General features: G+C 39.5%; 1 protein-coding gene across 6 annotated transcripts in view; it reads left to right on the top strand.

Moving 5' to 3' along the window:
* The window catches only part of Ttk (TTK protein kinase), a 33,630-nt gene extending 19,911 nt beyond the window's left edge, over positions 1–13,719 (top strand). For all 6 annotated transcript variants that reach the window (XM_090338530.1, XM_090338529.1, XM_090338527.1 and 3 more), the window contains exons 15-22: positions 3,220–3,377; positions 3,507–3,658; positions 4,535–4,659; positions 6,256–6,333; positions 8,508–8,684; positions 9,662–9,746; positions 10,368–10,465; positions 13,327–13,719. In XM_090338530.1, the coding sequence (XP_090194656.1) occupies positions 3,220–3,377; positions 3,507–3,658; positions 4,535–4,659; positions 6,256–6,333; positions 8,508–8,684; positions 9,662–9,746; positions 10,368–10,465; positions 13,327–13,407 (954 nt within the window). In that variant the 3' untranslated portion in view covers positions 13,408–13,719. The remainder of the gene's footprint in view (positions 1–3,219; positions 3,378–3,506; positions 3,659–4,534; positions 4,660–6,255; positions 6,334–8,507; positions 8,685–9,661; positions 9,747–10,367; positions 10,466–13,326) is intronic.
* The last annotated feature ends 4,174 nt before the right edge of the window (positions 13,720–17,893 follow it).

Raw genomic sequence — 17,893 nt, 5'->3', positions numbered from 1 at the left:
GAATTCACCTGAGGTTTTTTTGTTTTCTATGCTTAAGATCAAACCCAGGGCCCGAATATCACAGGGCAATGCTTTTCCACTAAAGCTACCTCTCCAGGCCTGGAATAGTAAATTTATATCATTCTCAATGGAAAAAAAGGACTTTCAACACTATTGATATATGTCATACTTTGCTATTGTATTACATCTAAAGCAGTCACACTTTTGTGTTTATCATTCATCAAGACATCTGTAATCAAGATCACCCAACTTTATTATATTTTTCTAAATCTAGTTCTTAGTCTTGAATTTTAGGCTGATTAGTATTTTGTGTGTCTGTATGATTTTTCTGGGGCTTAAACTCGAAGTCTGGGTGCTGTCCTTGAGCTTTTTTGCTCACTATCAACTTGATTCACAGCTCCACTTCTGGCATTTTACTGATTAATTGGAGATAAGAGTCTCATAGACTTTCCTGTCTGGGCTGGAGAACTTGGGAGCTCAGCCTCCTGAGTAGCTAGGATTATACTTGTGCACCATCAGCACCTGTTTTTTATTAGTTTTTTGTTTTTTTTTTTAATCTTTGTTGAAACTTTTTTTTCCGACTATCTTCTGTTTTAATTCTGTCAAGATGACAGCTTGTTTTCAATATTTCTTATATTTCTGATCCCAGTTGTGTGCAATCAACTTGTAACCTTTTATTCTCTGTCTAAACTACTCCCTAGGTATTGTCTTCCAGTCTTCTGGTTTTGAACACTAACTATGCTTATAATTTCCAAACCAACATTTCCAGTTGAGACCTTTCCTTTGAAATTCATATTTACATGTGTCACTTGGCTCTTTACCATTTCAGCCTGGCCAGGCATTTGAAACAACTGTATATAAACAGATCTTCCTCCATGACTGTCCCTACTTCAGTACATGGCAACTCCGGTTGTATAATTGTTGGGCCAAGAACCACTGACTCCTTATTCTTGTGTATGCAATTAACCAATCAACAAAGTCTTATTTGTTCTATCTCAGTATCTCCAAATCTGTTCACTAATATTCTAACTTTGATGAAAGCTATTCTTTTTCCTAGTAAACAAGTCTCATTGACTCAGTCTTGTTCCTTGGTCTGTTTTAAGGCAGGCTTGTTCTGTCAGTCATGCTCTTGTCTTTGTTTCGGTGTCTTAGTCAAGACTTTTTGTAAGCACATTTTGATACTGTAACTTGCACCTTTCTAATTTGTCAGCTGGTCATGGGGCTTGAACTCAGAGCCTGGGCACTGTTCCTGAGCACTTGCTCAAAGCTAGCGCTTTTGTATGTTGTGTGTGTGTGTGTGTGTGTGTGTGAGTGTGTGTGTGAGAGAGAGAGAGAGAGAGAGAGAGAGAGAGAGAGGCAGATAGACAGAGAGACAGAAAATGTGGAGTCCTTTCTGTAATCTTCAGATTTGTCGTTATGGTACAAGGTGTGTCATAACACCTCATAGTGAAATCCGCAGAGAATATGTATCGGGTTGACTACTGGTTTTAGGACCCCATGCATAGTATTGCACTCTGTATGCATTGAGATTTGAGACTTTGCGCTGCACAAAATGGCTTCATGCTGCTGTTGTAAAATATATCTCCTTTGTTGTCATTTTCTCCTGCCTCTTAACCCTCTCATGTTTCGTATCTTATCTCCTGTGCTATATGTCTAAGTAAAAACAACACACTGACTTGGAGTTTTATTGTTAAGGATGAAAAGTGCAACCCAAGTCTTATGGATTTGTGTGGCTTGAGCCCGCGAGCCTCATGTACTCTTGGTACACTTGGACTCTGTCTTCCTTCCGAGTGTCTGCTGTGTAGCCAAGGCTAAATGGCTTTAGACTTCAACAACATACAAATCACAAATCTTTCCTATATACATTGGCATTTTATATTTGAATTATTGAAGTCCTGAAGCAACACCCCTCTTCCATGTTTTCTTTATAAAATGCTCGTTGCCAGGCGCAGTGGCTCATGCCTGTAATCCTAGCTACTCAGGAGACTGAGATTTGAGGATCAAGGTTCAAAGGCAGCCCAGGTTAACTCCAGTTAACCTTTAAAAAATGGGAAATGGGGCTTGGCTCGAGGGTAAGGAGGTAGCCTTGGGCTGAAGAGCTCAGGGATAATACCCAGGCCATGGGTAGAGTGATAGCCTTGAGCTGAAGAGCTCAGGGACAGTGACCAGGTCGAGTTCAAGCCCCATGACCCACCAAAAAAATAAATAAATGAAAAAAATGTTGTCTGTTGTGTCAGTACTACTTAGAAATGGAGAGCCCATCAATGGTTTCCCTCGTTTGTCATAATCAGTAGAAACCTTGGGCTCTCCTAGCAGAGATTTACAACAGAACAAAACCTAGATACATAAGGCCATATAGAATGACGCTAAATGAAAGGACCTCCAGGATATAGAAACAAAAGCCATATAATGAGTGATTGTTGTCCTTAATGTACTGTGTTATCTCTCATCTCTTTTGCTCTCCCTTGGTTATCTCATATTATTACAGTATTTCACCTGATTATCTGATATATTGTATATAGGCGTATTTGGTTATTTGAAGTCAAATAGGGAAGGGAGGAAAACAAGATGAGGGGCAGGGGTAGTGAGGGAAATAGGGACCAAGACACAAGAAAGGGTATCAATGTTTGTGAAGTAATGCACCTTCTATCTGGTGAATATAATATAACCATTTTATTAATTATAATAAAAATATGTAAAAAAACAAAAAGAAATGGAGAACCCATTATAGCCAGAGCATTTTGTTTTGATAGTAGAGACCTTGACATTATACTTGGGATCTTTTTCTTGCCCACTTTGAAAATTAGACCTACTCTCCTTTGCAGAACTGAATATACTGATATCTTACATTTAGCATGTATGCCTCCTCCAGGCACAATGGAACAACACCAAGTACAAAGTGAATCACCTATTTATCACAGCCTTAGTCATCCTTGACATTTTTCTCTATATTTATTTACCTGGTTAACTAAGAGTGTTGTGGACTTGCCAAATTTAAATTGCTTTCCTTCTGTCCTGAGTCATTGAACGCCTCTTGTCCTGAGTGGTGGGAAATGGCTCTTCTCATACCACCATTCATTTTCTCTTTCTTCACTCAGCATTGTCTCAGTATTTCTTTTAGAATGCCACATAGTAAAGTGATTAAAGTATTCTCATCTAAAAGCTTTGTGATAAGATGTTAATGATGTATGCTAATTTTTTCTTGGTTTTACTGTATAGGTATTTCAAGTATTGAATGAGAAGAAACAGATATATGCTATAAAATATGTGAACTTAGAAGACGCAGAAAACCAAACTATTCATAGTTACCGGAATGAAATAGCTTATTTGAATAAACTGCAACAGCATAGTGATAAGATCATCCGGCTTTTCGATTAGTAAGAATGCTTTGTTTAATTTTTTTAAAAAGAAGCTCTTATTTTCTGTACTTTTTTCAGATAAATAGTAAGCCTTAATGCGATGGAGCCATTTATTGTTTTGTTGCTTTTATTTGGCTTTAATCACAGTGAAATTACTGACCAGTATATTTACATGGTAATGGAATGTGGAAATATTGACCTGAACAGTTGGCTGAAAAAGAAAAAATCCATTAATCCCTGGGAACGCAAGAGTTACTGGAAAAATATGTTGGAAGCAGTGCACACAATCCATCAGCATGGTATACTAAGATCTGTTCATATATGTAACGTCACGTGTGTGTTAATGTCATCTTGGTGAAGGGTACCCGTAATTTTACTGATACCTTTAACTAGATGAACTAAATTCTTGGAAGCTTTTTTTAAAGAAAACATAAGGAACACAGCCACCTCTTAAAACACAGTTAACCCAAAGAATATAATAGGGGAATTCAGATTCCTATGTCTATAATGCAAATTATGTCTTTCTATATTAATATAATCTGCGATCCCTTTCTCCAAAATATTTGGAGTAGATCTGAGACAGCAGGGTTCAGGGCTCATAAAAATATGAGATGTTTATTTCCCTTGTTCTCTCAGTAATTTTGTATAGTGCTCCCTGTGTGAGGGTAGGTTTTATTTTTTTCTGATTTTCACTTATATTTTCCAGAACTTTTCTATCCTTTACCCTAACTATAATACACAACAAAACTCTTAACTTGGGTGATTTATATATCTCCTGCTCATTCTGTTTCCTGTAAATTAAAATCATATTACTATCTTATGGCAGTGTAATTTACAGTGTTGTCTACTGGCAGTGAGCCACAGTACGTAATGATAAATTGAAACCAAACTACCTGGCTTCAACTTGTGACATTGCCACTTGAACATTTACTTTTAACTCTCATTACCGTAAAGTGGGGATAATAATGTTTTATTTGAAAGTGAATGATTCATTATTAGCAGCTTTCTTTGAATGGTACCTGGCAGTCAGGAAGAGCTAAGGAAGAAGAGAATACATAATAAATGAATATCTACTGGGTTGACTTGCTGAAAGCACCATATTGAACTGTATATTGTGAATTTTTTGTCTGTAGAATGTTTCACAACACCTAATATAGTGGGTTTTTATTTTAAAGGCATTGTTCATAGTGATCTGAAGCCTGCTAACTTTCTCATAGTTGATGGAATGCTAAAGCTAATTGATTTTGGGATTGCAAACCAGATGCAACCAGATACAACAAGCATTGTTAAGGATTCTCAGGTAGGACATTTGGTGGTTTGTTACCACAAAGTGGAGTTTTGTTCCCTCACAACTGTTGAGTATAATTTTGCTCGTCAGTATTATCTGTATCATTCTTATCTGTATCATCTTACGGAGCATTTGAAATCTTTTTAATACTATAGCCATGAACAGATTGAAATTCATGGCCATATGATTTAGAGGAATAAGGTAAGGTAAGGAAGGCCAGAGAGGAATACCTGTTGCACTTTTGAATGATTTGCCTATAATGTAGGTAGAGGAGCAGGAAGACCTTCCTTGGAGACTGGGTCATGATCTAAACGTGACCTGAAAATTGGCTATTTCCTGGGCACAGAAAAAAAAAGGTGATTGTAACATATATTTTTTCCTTGTGCCTGAAGTGAAACTTTGTAGTATTTGAGAGAAGCAAAGCTCTTCTTCCTGTGCAGCAGTAGCAAATTTAATGAACGAGCCTCAAAAAAACTAAAGAATTAGCAGAGGAAGGTGCCTCATACCTGTAACCCTAGCTACTCAGGAGGCTGAGATCTGAGACTCAAGGTTCAAAGCCACCCAGGCACAAAAGGACCTGAGACTCTTGTCTCCCATTAACCTCTAGAAAACAGGAAGTGGGTCTTGGCTCAAGGATTTGGTGGTAGCCTTGAGCTGAAGAGCTCAGGGACAATGCCCAGGCCGAGTTCAAACCCTATGACCCACCAAAAAAAGGAAGGAAGGAAGGATAACCAAAAGTTTCCACTCTGGGAGTAAATATAGATTTTAATAAGAGAAATGGGTGGACAGCACACCCTTAAACCGATTCTGTTTAATAATCATTACTTTTCTTAAATAAAAAGTAAGACTGTGCTAGGCACCTATAATCCTAGCTACTCAGGATGCTGAGATTGGATGATCTCAGTTTGAAGTCAGCTCCTGCAGAAGATGGTAAAGTACTAGCCTTGAGCAAAATGGCTTAGTCACAGTGCCCCTGCCCCCATCCCCAACAACAACAACGAAAAGGTATGGCTAAGCATTGAGTTGTAAATCAGCTTGAAGACTAAAGCACTGGTGTTATTTGTGGAAGCAGAACCATTTATTTTAAAAGGAGCACCATGTACTGTTGGCATCATTCTTGTAAACTCCTGTGTGATCTCAGTGCCTATCCTATGACAGTTCACCTGGGACCAAAGAGCATCGGGAGACATAGCTGGGTTTTTTAAATTGCTTGTTTGCTTATATACTAATTGGTTTGTTTATTAAAGCGATGAAATATGTTGAGTCTATTCAGACAATGAAGTTCCTCAAAGCTGATGGTGACTAATAGAATTTTAGCCTGGGTAGTTTTTTAAGGCAGCTATTACTAGTTGCCTAATATGATTATAGAAAAGGAGTCAGTTTTTGAACTTGTTTTTAATTTGTTGGAGTTGTGAAGTAATTTGAGCATGCATAACATATATGTCTTGACATTGTTGGCAGTTACTTGAATTTTTCAAATATACCATTTGATTCTATAATTCCCCAGGCTTGTAGAATTTAGTATTTATTTGTGTTGTAGCAATCTGAGGCAGACTGAAATATTTTCATATTTTCATTGATTTGTGTTTTCTGTGACTTTGCAAATAGGTTGGCACAATTAACTACATGCCGCCAGAAGCGATCAAGGACATGTCTTCCTCAAGAGAGGGGAAATCCAAGTCAAAGGTATTATAGATATATCCAATAGCTATCCAGTATTGAATTGATATTCTATCCTGCCATCAGTAGACTTTCAGCCTTACATTCTGAAACTGTATTGACATTAGAGACGTTGCCCTCTTTAGCAGGCTGTCATGGGTTCAGTTTCACATGTCTTCCTTGACTTGAGGGTTGTTTTTTAATACTGTTCTGGTACTGTGAACCATCACTATGCACCCAAAAGTAAAGAACCAAACCAAACTAAACCAAAGCCAACTGAGGCAGAAGTCTGCAAAACTTCATCTCTAAAAGTAATCAACAAAATGCCAGGCTGGAGGTATGGCATACGTGGTAGAGTGCTAGCCAAGCAAGCAAACAGGCACAAAGCACTGAATTCACAAGCCCTGGTACTGGAGGGAAAAAAAGCACACTGGTTGTGGAACAGGAGTCTAGCTCCATGTTCCTGCACTTGCCTCACATGTGCAAGTCCCTGAGTTCAGTCGCCAGCACAGGATTTTGGTAGGGCTTTGCCTACCACAAAAAGAGAAAAGAACCACGGATCCCTTTCTTAATTCTAAAGTTAATGGAAATATTAACAAATTAATTCAACTTTGATACATGAAAATAATCTTCAAGTCCTTTTTGTTTTCTCTCTTAGTGTTTTGCATTTTACTTCCAGCCACTTATTTACTTGTGAATTCAAATATAGCTGGACCTGTCATTCCCGTAGCCTGCCACTGGCTATTTTCCCATTGGTTTATTTCCATCTCTCAGCTTTGCTTGAGCTTTCTTGTCAACTTCCCCCCCCACCATCACCCACAATCAGGGCCCCATTTTATCTGTGAGAGATAAGCCCAGACTCCCAAGAACGACTCACCATCAGCAGTGTAAGCAAGCGGGGCCACACAGCTGTTACCCAGCAACCCCCTTCAAATCATATTAAGTCATGCTGTGGCCAGCCTTGCTCCGTTCTAAATGAAGCTGTATTGCTTTGGTTCTTCCTAATGTAGTTTCAGTGCTGTGAATACTAAACATTGGCTGTTAGCAGGGTAATAGAGTACTTGCCTGGAATAGAGTCCAGGGTTTCATCTTAGCACTGACCCCTGAAAAAAACTGTTAATAGCATTTATTGAGTACTTGTCATTACTAGAGACTATTATGGGTGATTAATTGTATTCCCTGCTTTTTTCCCTCTGATACTAGGGTTTGAACTTAGTGCTTTGTGCCTGTTTGCTTGCTTGGCTAGCACTCTATCACGTGTGCCATACCTCCAGCCTGGCATTTTGTTTATTATTTTTGGAGATAAAGTTTTACAGACTTTTCTGCATCGCTGGCTTTAAATCTTGATCCTCTGGATCCCAACTTCTTGAGAGCCTCCAGTGCCCTCTAGAACATTCTTCAGTGTTTCAGAAGATTCACGTAATTCTCAGCTAGTGACGGGAGGCGCAGGTTGTGCTGGCTGGTTCTATAGTTCAAGTTCTTAGGGTTAGAGTTTTCCCATTTGAGCTACCTTTATAAAGAGCTGTACATGCTGTGCATTTATATACAAAGTCATTATAGTCTAATGACTTGGGAGAAAAATAGAATTTACAGTGCCAAACATGGGGAAGGGAGGTGCTGGCTGTACTCCTAGCCCTTGGAGGCCAGAGCTGGAAAGTTGCCAGTCTGGGCTTTGTAGCAAGTAGATTGTCAAAAAGAAAAACATTGTAGTTAGGTTTTTCTGCCTTGCATTGTCACAAGTTGACAAAGCTTAGCATTTTATTTCATTTGAAATAATTATGAGTTTATTCAAAGCTTTAAAGTGTGACACATCTCTTGGTATCCTTCCTCAAGAACATGGAATAGAGGGCCATGAGTTTGGCCTAGTGGTAGAGTGCTTGCCCAGCATGCACAAAGACACGGGTTTGACTCCTCGGTGCCACATACATAGAAAAAGCTGGAAATGGTGCTGTGGTTCATGTGGTAGAGTTCTAGCCTTGTGAAAGCCCAAGTCTTGAATTCAAGCCCCAGGACTGACAGAAAAAAAAAAAAAAAAGAACACGTAATGGAATCAAGACAAAGATGTGTTTTATCTCAGTATCATCTAGTACTTTCTTTCACATTCATTGAGATTTATGACTGTTCGGGAATTGTGCTTTTAAATGTAGTCATGTATAGTTTATATTAAAATAAAGCAACTTTCTTATTTTCTTCCTATTTAGATAAGCCCCAAAAGTGACGTCTGGTCCCTGGGATGCATATTGTACTATATGACTTACGGGAAAACTCCATTTCAGCACATAATTAATCAGATTTCAAAATTGCAAGCTATAATTGACCCTAATCATGAAATCGAATTTCCTGATATTCCAGAGAAAGACCTTCAGGATGTATTAAAGGTAACAACAGCACCTGGAGATAGAAGAGACAAAAGATAATGTTTCACATTTCATAGAATTTTTTTAACTTAAAAAGTGAGTATACCTAACCATAATCAGCTCATAATAGAGCCAATGAGTGAAGAGAATAATAATCATGCTGATTATTGAGTTAGTATGAAGTGGCCACAGAGAAAGCTGGTCCAAGGAAAGTAGTGTCACTGTGTCTTGTAAGAATTAGAACCGAGGGGCTTCACAATCATCTGGCATCTGCTCAGTGTTATATCTGTGATCAGAAGGCTACATGCTAGGAACTTCAGGGATCTGGATTCTTTGTTTAAGGTCACCTGCAGAGGTTCCTTTGTGTGTGCATGGTAATTGTCCAAATCATGGGTCCTTGGCATCAAGAGCCACTCGATGCTTTTGCCCTAATCTCTCAGCTTCAGTCATTATTACTCAGTTGTGTAAGGGAAACACTTGGCAAGAAACAGTCCATCATGGACTGTACTAAGTCCAGTTTGGTGCTAATGGAATAGTTGATAAAGTTGGTATCAACCAGAATGTGGTATAGTGGGCCCAGCTGTGTATTATATTGGGAAAATAAGCAGGAAGGGGGTTGAGGGACTTTTCTTTCCTTGTAGGCTTTAACTGATCCTTTTCCTTAAGGCCCTCATTCTTTTCATGCTCACATACCTCCTCCTTTTGCTTCCCCATGTTCTCACTGCATTCCTATCTCTAGAATTTTTTTTAAGAAGAAATAGCAGAGTAAAAATGGTTGGAATGAGATAACTGGATTAAACACAACTTTGCTGACTGCAGTGAATTTTAACGTGCAATTAGTTTAAAGTTGTTTCTAAAATGTAAGGAATACTTGACAACTTTGTAGAAGTGACTTGAAATGATAAAAAACAAAACACTTTATTGTTGGAGTGGAGTAACTATAATACAACTTCTGTATCACACAAGAAAACCTTTTTACAAATCATCTATTTTCCTAGTGTTGCTTGGTAAGAGATCCTAAGCAGAGGATGTCGATTCCAGAGCTGCTGGCTCATCCCTATGTCCAGATCCAAGCCTGCGCAGGTACCACCACCCTCACCTTGGCTCTTCCCCATCCCCGAGATGCCTGCAGCTAGAACAGAGCCAGAAGCTAAGCTGCCTCCTTTCTTCCTTAAGGAAGTTGCTACCATGCCAAGTTGTAAATATAATAGTCTTCTTCATTTTCTGTTGCTCCATTTTATGCACCCTAGGTCAGTCTGTACAGGTTGTTTGGATGTGTTTTATCAGTGTAGTTTTTTTTTTTTTTTTTTTTAATCAAGAGCTTGCTGAGTAGAATTTGTGATGCTCCTGCTCAGCCTCCAGATTGTGTTATGTTTTAATGAATTCTTTTTTGGTTTTGTTTTTTTCTTGATTGTAGGCTTTGAATTCTGGGCCTGGGTGCTGTCCCTGAGTTCTTCAGCTCAAGGCCACCATCCTACCCCTGGGGCCCCAGCCTAACTTCTGGTTTTCTAGTGGTTAGTTGGAGATGAGTCTTATGGACTCAGGCTGGCTGTCCCAGGCTAGCTTTCAAGATTGATCATCAGATGTCATCCTCCTGAGTAGCTAGGATTATAAGTGTCAGCCACCGTGCCCAGCTTCAATGAATTTTTTTATTTTCTTGTGCCAATATGTTGATTACATATTTTTTTTTCATTTATTTTATAGGTAACCAAGTAACTAAAGGAAGCCCTGATGAGATGAAACAGTTTCTGGGTCAACTTATTGGGCTCAATTCTCCTAACTCCATTCTGAAAGCTGCTAAGGTAAGTGCATGTATTCTGTACAGTAACTTCTTTAACTCTTAACACATTTAATGAATTAGGCATTGAAAGGAAAAGGTCACCCAAAGGAAAATTGTTCCAGTGATCACAGCAGTTGTAAAATGCATTTGTTCATTGAGACATTTAACTTTGTGATGATTGTAGGTCGTTTTGATTTGATTTGTGGTCTCATTGTGCATATAGCACAGTTCAGAGTACATGGTTATACAAGGACTGTTCAAAACAAAGATTGCAGTGTGCATTGAACTCACAGCCTGACCTGTTGAATGGAAACCCCTTTGTATGATAATAGAAATAAATAAAGGTAGAAAAAAAGGTGCTGTCAGATCTTTTATGAAGTTCATATAGGACTTGATCTTTTAAAGCATCCTGTCTCAATACCATTCTTCATACCGATTTTATATTCAACTTTAAAGAAACAACAAGATTTGTCGGATATAATGATGGCTTCTGTAAAGTTCTACATATCAGTGGGTACTTTTTCCAAATCACAATCCCAAGCTTTTTAGGGTTGAAATACGTGTTTACTGATGGCTCACAGCTATAGTCCTAGCTACTTAGGAGGCTGAGGTTTCAGTGATCCTAGTTTGAAGCAAGCTCAGGTAGAAAAGTCCATGAGACTGATTTCCAGCAAAAATCCTCAAGTGGTAGAACACTTCCATAAAAGAGATAAGGGATAATGTCCAGGCCTGAGTTCAAATTCCAAAACACACACACACATCCCAAATTTTGTTATATCATCTATTTTGCATTTTATTGTCCACATAACCCTGTCATTTGTGTAACACTGAGAGTTTATCAGCCAATTGATCAATTGGCATATTTTGTTTGTAACCTTATTCTAAAAAGGAGTTTGAGATAACAGAATTCTATATTTATTTATTTATTTTTATTGTAATTAGTAAAAGGGTTACATGATATTTGCCAGATAGAAGGTGCATTAATTCACATACATTGATACCCTTTCACATGTCTTGGTACCCATTACCCCCCCCTCACCCCTCACAGAATTCTTAAAGCTAAGAATGTATTGTTAACCTAAGGTGCTAAGAGCTTGAGACCATTTCTGAATTCATTATACATTCATTATTAGGTTTGCAATTTATATAATATGAGGTAAATTTTTCTCAGGTGCTAAATCGTTTTTTCTCAAGTGGCTAAATCATTTTCTTTAGAAGTTGGCATTGGACAAAATGTGTTTTATAATTACTTTGTTTTTTATATTCATGTTTTAAATTCATACTGGCCTGTTCAGAATACTTAGAGAATAGAAAAAGGTAGATTTTATCACTTGAGGTTACATGTTTCTAAATGGTAAGATAAGTCATCTTTATAAATGAGATGTTGGCTAAGCCATCATACAGTGTTTCTTAAAATTATGTAGATTTTATGTGGATTATGGGATTTTTATTGTCGGCTCATATCTATCTACAGGTGATCCTCAAGAGGCTTACATGAGTGTTTATTAATAGCTATTTCTCTTTTGGAAATACTGAGCGCCATCTTTTTCCTTGTATCTTTATTGTTGGGGTAACATATAGAGAGGGGTTGCAGTTACATTCGTCAGGTAATGGGTACATTGCTTCTTGAACATGATACCCCTTCCCATGTTTTTCTCCCACTTTCTCTCTCCCTACCCCCTTCCAACTGAGCACCAATTTTATAATAGCTAATTATTATTATTATTATTATTTTTTGCCAGTCCTGGGACTTGAACTCAGGACCTGGGCACTGTACTTATGCTTTCCCAAGGCTAGTGCTTTACCACTTGAGCCACAGCACCACTTCCAGCTTTTTCTGTGTATGTTGTACTAAGGAATTGAACACAAAGCTTCATACATGCTAGGCAAACACTCTACCATTAGGTCACACTCCTAGCCTCTTATAGCTAATTCTTTTTTTTTAATTGTAATTAATAGAAGGGTTACAGTTATATTTGCCAGATAAAAGGTTCATTACTTCACACACATTGATACCCCTTCTCATGTTTTTGTTCCCATTTCCCTTCCCTAACCCCCTCCCCTCATCTTGTTTTCCCTCCTTCCCTTTCCTATTTCAAATAAACAAATAATTGTATATACTAGATAACAAGGTAAGATACTGTAACAATATGAGACTAGCCAAGGGACAACAAAAGAGATGAGAAATAACATAGTACATTAAGAACAACAATCACCCTATATGGGTCTTGTTTCCATATCCTGGAGGTCCTTTCATTTAGCCTCATCCTATATGGCCTTTTGTATCTAGGTTTTGAGCTATTGTAATCCTCTGCTAGGAGAGTCCAAGGTTTGTACCTATTATTACAAATGAGGGAAACCATTGAGCCTATGTTCCTTTGTGTCTGGCTTACTTCACTTAATATGATTTTCCCCAGTCTTTCCATTTCCTTACAAATGGGGTGATGTCATCCTTTCTTATGGCAGCATAAAATTCCATTTGTATAAATTCCATAATTGGATCCCCCCCCTTTTTTTTTGCCAGTCCTGGGCTTGAGCTCAGGGCCTGAGCACTGTCCTTGGACTTTGTCAAGGCTAGAGCTCTACCACTTGAGCCTCAGCACCACTTCTGGCTTTTTTCTATGTATGTGGTACTGAGGAATCAAACTGGGTCTTTGTGCATGCTAGGCAAGCACTCTACCACTAGGCCAAACTCCTGGCCCATGGATAGCTAATTCTTAAGACCAAGTTAAGTTGAAAATTCTGAGCTCCATTAGTTTATAAGATAATTTCCCAGTTGTAAGAGAAAACTTAGTAGATTTAAAATACATCAGTTTACCTTATGGATATGATAATGCATTGAAAAAAAAAGATTATAAAACTGATTTGTGTTTTTCATTTCAGACTTTATACGAACGCTACAATAGTGCTGAAAGTCATGATTCTTCATCATCCAAAACTTTAGAAAAAAAGTGGGAAAAATAATGATCAGCAGCTCTTCTTACGCTGTCAGATAACACTATAAAATACGTGGGACGGTTCCACTCAGCTCAGGAAATCCCTGGGGTACAACTACTCCCTGAACCGTTAACTGTAGAAAGTTCTCTGTAGATGAGCCTCAAGAGGAAACTGTAAAATAGCAACCACTAATGGCATTGTACATATTAAATTAAAGAACCATTTATTCCTCTCTTTTCTTCTCCCCTGTAAATCTAATCTATTTGCCAGCATTTCACACTGAAATACATTCTGAAGGACTCTGTAAATAAAGCTTTGTGGCCCAACGTGGCACTAAAATTTCAAAGTGGTAAAATTATTTTCTCAAAACAAATATACTGTAGGCAAGGTAGCCTAATTTTAAATAAAAATTGCATGAAGGGAAAGGTCAACTAGACCTTAGTAAGTAACGTTTTCTTTGTAATTCATTATTATAGCAGTGATGTGCAGAGGGATTACGAGTTAGATAACGAGTGCATTTTCTTTTCTGCCAGTGTCTTGTTCCTTCCCTTTCTCCCAGGCCCTCTCTTCCTATCTCCACTTTCTTCCCAGTCCCATGAGCTCCACTACTACACTTTTGCATCCTTTTTCTCTTGAGTTCTGTACCCTCCCCCCTCTCCTCCTGAAGATATAGATGTAAATACATAGTACATAAAGAAGAGAATCATCAAAAAATAATAATTTTACTGGGCATGGTGGTTCATGCCTATAATTCTAGCTACTCATGAGGTCCAAGGATCACAGTTCAAAGCCAGCCCGGGCACTAAAGTCTGTGAGACTCTTATCTCCAATTAACTACTAGAAAAAGAAAACGAAAGTGGTGCAATGGCTCAAGGAGGAGGGAGGTAGCCTTGAGCTGAAGAGCTCAGGACTAGCACCCAGGCCCAGAGTTCAAGCCCCACGACTGAAAAAACAATAAAAATTTTTTAATCAAGATAAAGAAAAAAGTTAGAGTCTTAGAGTTTGTTTTGAGATCTATGTACCTAGCTCTGTATACATAGACATACATACAATTTTACATTAAATATGAAGAACTGTTTTAAAAAGAACTTTTTCCCAAGTGTCTGAATTTCTAAATATATTCGAATCCTAATAGAATTTCTGAAAAGATTTTCTAATTATGATACTGAGAAAGTCCATAGTAGCCAGGTGCAGTAACTTACACCTGTAATCCTAGCTACTCAGGTGGCTGATATCTGAGAACTGCGGTTCAAAGCCAGCCAGGCACTAAAGACCGTGAGACTCTTATCTCAATTAACTACTAGAAAACTGGAACTGGTGCCGTGGCTCAAGGGGTAGAACGGTAGCTTTGAGCTGAAGAGCTCAGGGACAGCACTCAGGCCCAGAGTCCAAGCCCCACAACAACGAAGTCCATAGTTTCAGGACTTAATGTGACTCCTTCCTTTCTGCCTATGATTCTTTGCACTGATTATTGGTCTCATGTATATATTCATGGTAGATGGTTCATGTTCTGAGGTAGATGCTGTGTGGGCATGATTTGATAATGTGGGTCCATTTTGTCTGTCTCTATATCTCTTTACCCATACACTATCACATCCACACAGAAAATTTTAAAAGTGTCCTTGTGACAGTTGGCACTCAAAATAGACATACGAAAAAAACGTAAAAAAAAAAAAATACCACTAGACTGTGTAGGGTGTAATGAGACAAATTTTGTTATGTTGGCCCTGGAGAATTTCATCGTATATATACAGATTTTCCAAAAACAAAATAGTGCAAAGCACTTGTAAGTCTTACCCATCGCCTGTTTCCTATCAGACATTATTTTCTCAGTGTTTAAGAAAGCCTTTAATAAGACTTTTTTTTTTTTTTAAGAAAAGTTATATATGTTCATGACAAAACTGGTCAGAATTCTCTACCTTTGTGCACAACCTCATCATGTATCACTCAGTACTGCCGGTGTCTAAATCCAATCCTCCAGTAGTGCATTTGTGACCTTCCAGGAGCCTGCGTCTTGACAAGCTTAGTGCCATATGTCTGCTGTCCCAGAACAGTCTCACTGCCTTGATAATCCTCATCTGTACCTTGCCCTAACCCCCACTCGACACCCGGCTGTCTGCCTCTACTTGACTGCTACTAAGTTCATTTAAGCAGCTGGGTCCCAGAAGTCAGAAGCAATGGCAGCACCTTCAGAGGTCAAGTCCTCAGGAGCAGGACGGCAGCCCCCTCCCTCACAGATTGATGTCTTTGATGTTTTTTCTAGACTAGTAATTTTTTGTACAAGTATTTGGGCTTGAACTTCAGGCCAGGGTGCTCTTGGATTTTATACTCACAGTTGGTGTTTTACCTCTTGAGCTACACCTCTACTTTTGGCTTTTTTGCTGGTTCACTGAAGAGCCTTGGATTTGACTGCCGAGGGTTGATATCAAATCGGGATCCTCAGAATTCAGCTTTCAAAGAAGCTAGGATTGCAGGTGTGTACCTTACTTTTAGGGGGGGCGGGAGGGATGGAGGTATGGCTCAAGTGGTAGAGTGTCAGCCTCGAGTGAAAAAGCCAAGCAAGAATGAGAGCCCCTGACTTCAAGGCCTAGTATCAACACACACCCGTCTCCCCACAAGCTCTTTCTCCTTGAATAGGAATTATCAAATGTGCCAGACACTAGTAGCTTACATGTAATCCTAGCTGAGACCCGAGGAACCTATAGTTCAAAGCCTGCCTGAGCAGATAAACTTAAGAAACCACTATTGCCCATTAGCAGGCAAAACACTGGGTTTGGAGGTATGGCTCAGGTTATAGAGTGCCAGTCTTAGCTGAAAAAGCCAAGTGAGAGTGGGAGGCTCTGAGTTCAAGCCTCAGTATTGCCTCTATGCCCCCCCCCCAAAAAAAAGATTATAAAGTGTTTTGTTTTCCAGAGAAGCAATAAGTAGCCACATTAGAAATTCCTCTAAAGTTCCAAATAAAAACAATGAGGCCTGGGGGCCGGGAGTTTAGCCTAGTGGTAGAGTGCTTGCCTAGCATGCATGAAGGCTGGGTTCGATTCCTTGGTACCACATACCTAGAAAAAGCCGGAAATGGTGCTGAGGCTCAAGTGGTAGAACTCTAACCTTGAGAAAGTCCAAGGACAGTGCTCAGACTCTGACCGCAAGCCCGGAACTGACAAAAAAAAAAAAAAAAAAAAAAAAAAAGAAAGAAAAGAAAAAGAATGAGGCTTGGTCTTTCCAGATGGCCTGCCTTGCAACTCTGGGATTCTGGAAATGATAGATGGGCTCACAGATATTTTGTTCAGCCAGTGCCCTTGGTGGAGAGGATAATGTACAGAACGAGGGCTTTGTTTTCCCATAGAGAGACTATGTGCTACATGGTCCCAACTGAAGTACTCCCCTGTTCAGATAATAATAAAATTGACATTCCTGTCCTCTAAGTGCTTGTTTCAGTCTTTTTATTCCTCATGCGATAAGGACTTGTCTGTGGTTCTGCACCCATGTCTTGGTGACTCTTGCTAATGTGATGCCTTAGGTGTTGACAAGACACCTGGAGCCCATGTGTACCCTCACTCCTGGGGGGCTGTGAGGGCAGGATGCACAGGTATAGCCCTCCTACTCCATTTGTGACCATCTCCGAAGCCATGCCTGGCTCCCCTGTCTGGTGGATAGACCTCAAGGACTCATAACTGCACTGGTCTCCATGGCTGGCCCTGAGTTCCCCAAGTTTGCCATGGGACTGGGAAGGGCTCCCCCTCGTGGTAAGGACAAGAAGTGCCCAGGGTGTGGCCCATCCCAAATTCTGGGGAGCCAGTGGCTTAGTAAGTCAGTGTTGTCAGTTCCCAGCCAGCCCCAGGATGGGTGTGGGGTGGCAGTGAGCAGGAATTTCTGGTCTGGGTGTGCAGTCTGTGTAAATGGCTGATTTGAAACAGTGCTACGGGGTTCAGTTTGGGACAGGTGTGTAAGTGGGTCAGGTTCGTTTGGATGACACCTTCAGTCACAGCTTGCCCAGTTTATCATGTGAATGCTCAGAGCATGCTTCTTGCATCCCTGCCAGCCTCTCTTTCACTTTGTCCTACCTCACCAGCTGGGCCTTGCTGCTGCATTTTCTCTCACCAGAAACAACATGGAAGAAAGCTGGTAGGATCTTCTACTCAACCGGGAGCTCATGAAGATGAATAGCCAGTTGACTGCACACAACTTCCCCTTTGTTCTTGCTATTTGAACCTTTAGGTGTTTCCTCCTTCTACTTATTTCTCCCTCTTCCAACTACACAGCAATTGCATTTGATTTCTTTTTGTTTCTGTGCTGCCATTTTTTCTGACTACCAGCCTTCTCCTGGCACTCAGCTGTCACTCTTCCCCATGGTCTGTCATATAGTCAGAACAACACAGCTCAGAGCTGGTGGCTGCCACATATAAGTCTAGCTACTCAGGAAGCTGAGATCTGGGGGTCTTGGCACAAAGCTGGCCTGGAGAGGAAAGCTGAGATGCTTATCTCACCAATTAACCACCCAAAACTAGACATGGAA

This window comes from Megascapheus bottae, chromosome 8 (genome assembly GCF_031878675.1).
Source record: "Megascapheus bottae isolate mThoBot1 chromosome 8, mThoBot2.hap1, whole genome shotgun sequence".
NCBI classification, from domain to species: domain Eukaryota; kingdom Metazoa; phylum Chordata; class Mammalia; order Rodentia; family Geomyidae; genus Megascapheus; species Megascapheus bottae.
This window is presented reverse-complemented; position numbering and strand designations above follow the sequence as displayed.